The sequence below is a fragment of the Hippoglossus hippoglossus genome, chromosome 22 (assembly GCF_009819705.1).
Source record: "Hippoglossus hippoglossus isolate fHipHip1 chromosome 22, fHipHip1.pri, whole genome shotgun sequence".
NCBI lineage: Eukaryota > Metazoa > Chordata > Actinopteri > Pleuronectiformes > Pleuronectidae > Hippoglossus > Hippoglossus hippoglossus.
Window position 1 is genome coordinate 2,286,343 of NC_047172.1, and position 7,574 is coordinate 2,293,916.

Consider the following 7,574-nt stretch of genomic DNA (forward strand, 5'->3'; position numbering starts at 1 on the left):
GGTTGAGCGGAGGAAAAGGAAAATTGGAAAGAGAGGAGAGAGAGAGAGAGATGGAGGGGTGGGGGGGGACATCACATTAGAACTCTGTAAGACTGGTTGTTGTAATGAAAATAATAAGGACCGTCTTCAATTGTACCATGGCGTCATCAAGTGTTTCAGCCAGTGTTTCATAGCTGAACCTGAGGGTAACGCTGAGGCTGAAGGTAAATCTGACGGGCTACTGGCTTGTATGGCAGTGCTATGAGAGCCATGGATACGATATGAATGGATACGATACAAAATAAATGGATACAATATCATAAACATGGATACAATACGATACAATTTGAAATGAATGGATACGATAAGATCATTTTGTGTCCCTGTACTCATTCTGCATGTCTTCCTGGTAGTGTTGTGTCTCTTTGGTCCAGGGGCCCAGAGAGCCTCTAATGCTTCAGGCCCCTGTTGTGTGGGCCCTCACCTTTTTCCCCGCACTTTGCTTTACTTTGAAAGGCTGACCGGAAGTATCACACCCAGCTTGACTCACGCTCTGACATCCTCCCCTCTGATTGGCCGACGTCGTGACGCGGCCCCGTGCGCAGACGCTTCCTCAGGTCGACTCTCCTCGCAGCCGATCAGAAGATGGTGAGTATGAAATGGCGAAAAGGCCTCGACTTCGTTCGCTCTGCGCGGTTTCCAGCTCAGTTCTCCAGATGTTCCTCGGACTCCCTGTGGACTCTGCGCCGTGTTTTGAATCCAGATGTTTCCACAGTGAAGCGTCAGAGCTGAGGCGGATCCGCGGTCACATGACACCTGGACACTTTAGTCCCAAACAAGCAGAGAAACCAGCCGCAGCTCACTTTTCACTCCTCGGAGTGTCTCCTCACTTTGTCTCGTTGGTTCACGAGTCGCTGTTGTCTCCTGTTTGGTTGATGTCGCGACGTTGATGTCACTTTTCCTGTTTGCTAACCGGTTAGCTTCAGAGCTAGCAGGCTAACAGGCTAACTCTAATGTAATGGGGCTTCCTCCCTGTGCAGCAGTGATGATGTTGAACCAGAACTACAGGTTCAAGCATTTCAACATGATTTTAAAATACATGTTAAATAGCATTAGAGCCACATCTGCCCGGTTTTCATCCAGTGTTTCATTCATTCACTCTGTTTCCTTTCCCCCACTTCATTTTGTCATAGGTTGGACACTAGTTTGGAGAAATTTGACACCATATATTAATGTGACAATGAACTTCTCCATTTAAAGTTTAGTTATTTGCTCGTTAAAGCTTCCCACACTCCAACAGGACATCTTTAGATTTCTTCATTCGTCTCTTCAACATCCAAACCTTCACAATATTCAGTTTGCAGTCATATGAACGAGTAAATCTGAAGATATTTATAATGTAAGAGCACAAACAGGAACATTTTTTTTTACATTTCTACACCAAAGTAGTTACTGATTAATTATCTGACAATTGATAAATCTTCATCTTTAGTTTGGATCAATATGAATTATTATATTTTAAATAACAACATGTTGAGGTTCAGTTTTGATCTGCGTTGTCTGATTATTTCTACTTTCATTCTCTTCCACACGTGTAGTGGTCGTTTACTCTGATCCAAGCTCCGACAGGCCACTTACTCTGCAGAGTGTTTTTGGTTTTGAATCGTGTTCCAGTAAATTAAAGTTGCTTTTATTGTGAAAACCTGATGTGCTCACACTTAAAGGGGGAATTCTGTTATTTTTCAACCTAGACCCTATGTTTAAAATGATTTGTGGTTGTGTGAATGAATAGTTACACAAACTTTTGTAAGTGGTCACTCATTATCTACTCACCACTATGTAGAGGGGGGGGGGGGGGGGGGGGGGGGTGATGAAGTGTTTGAGTCCACAAAACTCTTTTGAAGTCTCGGGCGTAAACAGCTTTGCGGCCAAATCCAATCCAAGTGAATGGTGACAGATTCTTCAAACCTAAAAACATACCTGAAAAATCCTAGAATTCCCCTTTTTAAGGCAGGAAAACTTGACCAAGGGTTTATTTGAACCAATTCCCAGCGTCACTGCAGGTGATCCAAGGTGACATCACATTAAAGCACGGCCCATTACCGACTTAATGCTCTATTACTTGGTGCTTCAGCCTTTATATGTCACACGGTCAAAAACACGTGTTGATCCAAACCTCCGCTGACTTCTCTCAATCACATCAGCACCGACTGTCCCATGTGTCACCAAACTGCACCACACCACCTGTCGTAAGCTACAATAGAAAAGTATTCTAACACATTAAAACAAGACTAGAAACGTAGCTCAGCATAGTCCACTATTCAAACACACATGGGATATTGTACAAATGATATTAGCCTTTACACAACATGTCATACAAACCAGGACATGTGCTGTAGTCGCTCTGACAACATGATTTTGCCTCTGCTCACAATCAGACAGAATTTATTGCTTCATCATCATCATCATCACTAACCCTCCGCCATTAACCAATGATTCATCCACATGGTTGTTTAATTTTCTTATTTGATTTTGAATGATTAATATCTGTCTACTTAATCCATTCACCTTTTTTAATTTCTAATTTCAGTTTCCCCCTCTTGTCCCAACTCTTTCTTCTCTTGTTTTCTTCTGTTTGTGTTTTTTTTCCCCCTCAATCTTTGGCCATGCGTCGTCGTGTCATTCTCTCCACGCACATCCCGCCTTCCTCCCTCTCTCACCCACTCCCCCTCTCCTTGCGTGTCTCCATCAACCAGGCTGGTCACCGGGTAAGTGCCCTCGCTCTGTGTTGGAATCCTTGTTTTCTGCTCATTTCTCTGCCTGCCACACTAACACGGGAGAGGGGGGGTTGCACGGCCGCGGAGCTCTGCTGTCTCTGCGTCTCACGGCACCACCGGCCGCCGCTAATTCAGCAGCGGCAGCGCGGTGATGTGGTGCCCGACACTCGCTTTTAGCTGTTATCCTAAAGAAATACGTACTTATGACTCATTAACCAAATAAATACAGATTCAAGACAACATTAAGCTTCAATACTAGATTTATCTGACACGGGGGGGCTGGAGTAGTATTCCTGAAGATGTATTATAAATTTAATGAATCGACATTATCCCTGTTATTTCAAATCAAACATTCACAGTGAAGGTTTTAGTGGCAGGGTTTATGACCTATACTGCAGCTGGCCACCAGGGGGCAATTGAGATGCTTTGGCTTCACGTTTGGAAGCCGCTGTGTCGTCCATCTTTATCCAAACATTCCTGTAATCACACACTGTTCCTGGTTTTCACCTCAACTGACATTTAATGTACGATGTGACCTTGAAATGTCTCCGAAGTGGTAACATGCAACCGTAACTAATATGTCCAGCATCTCTGTGATGCTCGGTGGAGTTTTACTGACACTGACGGGTTTCATTTAATTATGAGACCCTCAGGTTTGCTGGTGTTTGATTCTCGTGTCGTTGTGTCATGTATCTCTCATTGAGTGTCTGAAATCCAACCGATTGAGTCCATATTTTATTTTATAATATTTTTCCTCCCCGGTCTGTTTTTGGAACAAACAAGATGTAGAATTCACATCCCAGTTTGAATTCAGACAATCAATCAAGCTTTTTCTCACAAACATTGCTTATTCTCAAGTTTGACCTTTTAGGAATTGAGCCTGTTTGTCCACTGCACTAAATCAGGCTGGAGTATGTTGTAGTTCAGGTGTACTAAACTAAAGTTTGGTTGTAAAGAAGATGGAAGACAAACTAATAATAAGAACTAACAGAGGAGTACAGTGATTCTAGTGGAGTTTGTTTGCATAATCCTCGGATGTGAAGATGACCAGCGGCATCCCACAGGGTTCGATCCTCAGCCCACTTATTATTTTTTAGATGCCACAACATACAGTCAGAACTCTCCAGGGTCTCATTGGTTTTTAACTAACCAGTGTGTCTGTGTGTGTGTCTGTGTGTGTGTCTGTGTGTGTCTGTGTGTCTGATGCCCTCAGTTGGTCCTGGTGTTAGGTGACCTGCACATCCCCCACCGGTGCAACACGCTGCCAGCCAAGTTCAAGAAGCTGTTGGTCCCGGGGAAGATCCAACACATTCTCTGCACGGGAAACCTCTGCACCAAGGAGAGCTATGACTACCTGAAGACGCTCGCTGGAGACGTCCACATAGTACGAGGAGACTTCGATGAGGTGAGCGTGTGTTTGTAGACGACTTACGCAGGACTCAGATGTATGCGTTGTGTAATCGTTAGGCGGGGGTGCTGGCACAATCCTCACAATGACAATGATCCCAGTTTCACAACAAAACCGGATTTCGTGCTATTGTGACATGCTAGCTATCAAGGCAATGCTAAAGTGGAGTACACAGGAAATAAGATCCACACTCCGATGAGCACTCACCAGTTTCCTCAGCCGCCTCTGCTTCCTCTTTAACGTGATTAGATTTGCTAACGCCTGTGCACGAGTATTTATTTAAACACGATGTTTAAAGCACGAGCTACATGCCGCAACCATGATTTTAGTCAGACGTCTTTGTTTATGTGTGTTTTTTTCCGCTCACAGAACCTGAACTACCCGGAGCAGAAGGTGGTGACAGTGGGCCAGTTTAAGATCGGCCTGATCCACGGCCACCAGGTGATTCCCTGGGGCGACATGGCGAGCCTGGCGCTGCTGCAGAGACAGCTGGACGTCGACATCCTCATCTCCGGCCACACGCACAAGTTCGAGGCGTTTGAGAACGAAAACAAGTTCTACATCAACCCCGGTTCTGCCACAGGAGCCTACAGCGCACTGGAAAGGTAAGAGATTAACATTTTAATTAATAACTCATTTAATTAGATTGAAGTTTTGTTTTGGAAGAGACTTGACCCCCGAAACACATCTGTGTTCTTTTCTCACAGCAACATCATCCCCTCCTTCGTATTAATGGACATCCAGGCATCCACCGTGGTGACGTACGTGTATCAGCTGATCGGCGACGACGTGAAGGTGGAGAGAATCGAGTACAAGAAATCCTAAAGACGTCATGAGGAGAAAATTTGGGTTAACGTGGCTCAGTTTCGCATTTCATTCCTTTTTCTAACGGGGAGACGGGGGCGGCGGCCACCCCACGCCTCCGTCCCTGAACCCCCCCACCCCCCTTCCCCCCCGCCCCGCAGTCACCACGATGTTAATCCAAACTTTACTCTAAAAGAGCTGTGTATTATATTGTTTATATGTCATCAGCAGTTGCTTGATTCCAAGCTGTCATCCGGTCGCTGTCGAGATGCAATAACGTCACATGTATTTGTTATCAAAAGAAATATTTGGTGCCATTTTCTGTCTTTGATTGTCTTTTTGTTTTTTCACCCTCGTGTCCTGTTCATGTAACCAACAGGACTTTAGCTTCGTGTCGTCGATCATTCAGTCTGTTCTCCCCCACAATAAAGATCTAATTTCACTCTGTCCTTGTTTTGTCATAAAGTAGAACAACAACAATACGCATGAAAACTAACACTTTATCGTACAGCTCATTGTTCAGTGTCTTTTCTGGAGTCTGAGCAAAAGGGATTCTTCGGTCAAACTTCTTTCACAGTTACAATCTTTAACTTGTAATAATTTAGAGCTCAGACTTTCAAGAAGTTTTATTCTCACACCGGTTATTAAAAATATGATCGTGAAAAAAAGCTTCGTAGAAGAGTGAGAATAAAGTAAGTCAAGTAAATAATCAAAGCACAGAGCAATAACTGTTATAAGATAAACATACAGAAGTATAATTAAATGTATTTACAAGCTGAGACAACTCACTACGAAGACATAGGAACAAATGAACGGTAACTATGATAATATTAATATAATAACACTTGTAAATACTGCACAGTCATGTGTGTCAGGGTTCATTGCAGTATTTATATCAGAGTTTCCTCATTTGGTCTCATGAATCACAGTGAATACAGGAAGGAAACAGCTGCGGCTCAGAAAACTAAAACCAAACTAAATCTCCATCTTCTGCTGTTTGTTTTCATTTAATTCTGAAGCTGTTAATTATCATTCGAAGGTTTAATCGTGTGAACAAGTTTCATCAGAGAGGTTTTGTCCTGTCGCTCATTATTTTCCAGAACGTAGTTTTCTCTCGCTGACACTGGAGGGCACCAGAGCTTCTTCCTCGATAACCTGCTGCAAACTGAGCTGCTGCCAAAGATCTTTATCTCGAACTCCTACACAAACTAAAATGATTCAAATTAGAATATAAGGTACAACAGAAGTTATCCAGTGATACATGAAAACTGAGGAAAATCGACACAAATACACATATTCAGTTCATACACAGATGGTAATAGGCATTTTATGATTTTATGTATATACACACACACACATTGTTACCTGTCTGAGCTGCTGATGGTGTTTAAGATCTGCAGATTTTGCCGACTCACCTCTTGGACTCTTTCTCCTCAGCGCCGGGGATTCTGTTCTTTTCTTCATCTTCCTGTGTTTTGATGCTGACGTGCTGGAAGGCCTGTGATGTTACAGACACATTAAATGTTAAATATTCCAGATATTTCAGTCTTTGATCACATTACCAGTTTGTGTCCCACCTCGCTCTTCTGTTTTTTGGGGGATCTTTGGCAGAAAGGATTTCCCAGGATGCCTTGCACTCGTACTCATCTTGGCCTTGTGCTTTGCCCTGGAGGAAACGTCGGAGTGTTTTTTTGTTTGACGTGTTTCACCCTCGTTCTCTGAGGTCACAGAGGTCACAACCAGGTCGTCACTGTCGGGGTTAAAGCCTGAAGCCAGACTCACGTTATGAGTATATTTACTAAAGAAGAAGCTGTTTTAATCCAAGTGGGATGACTTTTCATAATATATAATATAAAGTATGATCAAATGTTGTGAGGCAAATTTCCTCTTTAAATTCTGCGGAACAGGACAAGAAATATAGAAAATCTGCTGCTACATGTGAGAACTCAGATCTGCGAGTTACAGGCGTCGTGTTTTTTTAGGTCACATCTAAATAACCAAGTCTCTCCTCACATGCTCTGGGTTTTGTGTTTCAGCTCCTGCAGCTGCTGATCTGTCGGGGATCAAACCGACGTCTTTTAATCCTGTAACCAGAGAAACACAGGTCAGCTGAGAGTCAGGACGTCAGAGACTGGACAGGACGACTGGTATCTCCAGGAAAACCTCCATGGTGCAGCGGTTCTTCACCAGAAACAAGACGAACAAACATCCGTGTAGAACTGACTTAAAAGACAGAAACCATCTTTGAGAAACATTTATCGAACGTCTGCTTTGATATATTTTGTTTGTTTGGTCCATGTCCCATCTGCTAAAATGGATGAGTCAGCATTTTTTTATTCACAGTCTATGACGCCGACGGTAACGTTCTCACTTCCGACATCGTAATCAGGAATTTCCAGAGGGGAGCACTGACGTACGTGCACATGTGGCATCAGGCAAAATGTGGTCGTCCTGAAATTTACAAGAAACAATAACGTTTCCCACATTGTTCTGATTTTTCTGATCGGACCATGAATGTCTGGACACAGATTAAATCATTTAAAACTCTTGATCTTGCAAATTTCCCCATTGTGGGTCTAATAAAGGATTATCTCATCTTATCTTAT

The 7,574-nt window shown here is 43.2% G+C and overlaps 1 protein-coding gene across 2 annotated transcripts; it reads left to right on the forward strand.

The window, feature by feature from the left end:
• The first annotated feature begins 481 nt into the window (after positions 1-481).
• vps29 (VPS29 retromer complex component) lies at positions 482-5,413 on the forward strand. 2 transcript variants are annotated; one of them, XM_034577525.1, is made up of 5 exons: positions 488-627; positions 2,736-2,747; positions 3,970-4,161; positions 4,534-4,769; positions 4,872-5,413. In XM_034577525.1, exons 1-5 carry the CDS (start codon positions 625-627, stop codon positions 4,987-4,989), a joined length of 561 nt encoding a protein of 186 aa, XP_034433416.1. In that variant the 5' UTR covers positions 488-624; the 3' UTR covers positions 4,990-5,413. The 2 variants fall into 2 exon arrangements, with proteins under 2 accessions (XP_034433417.1, XP_034433416.1); XM_034577526.1 differs by lacking the exon at positions 2,736-2,747 and having other exon boundaries at positions 482-627.
• Positions 5,414-7,574: the final 2,161 nt, after the last annotated feature.

What these genes read in the sequence shown, in the direction of transcription:
- vps29 (XM_034577525.1), top strand. An exon ending in TACGAGGAGACTTCGATGAG is followed by an intron (nt 4,162 to 4,533) that starts GTGAGCGTGTGT and finishes TTCCGCTCACAG; the next exon opens with AACCTGAACTACCCGGAGCA. An exon ending in GCCTACAGCGCACTGGAAAG is followed by an intron (nt 4,770 to 4,871) that starts GTAAGAGATTAA and finishes CTTTTCTCACAG; the next exon opens with CAACATCATCCCCTCCTTCG.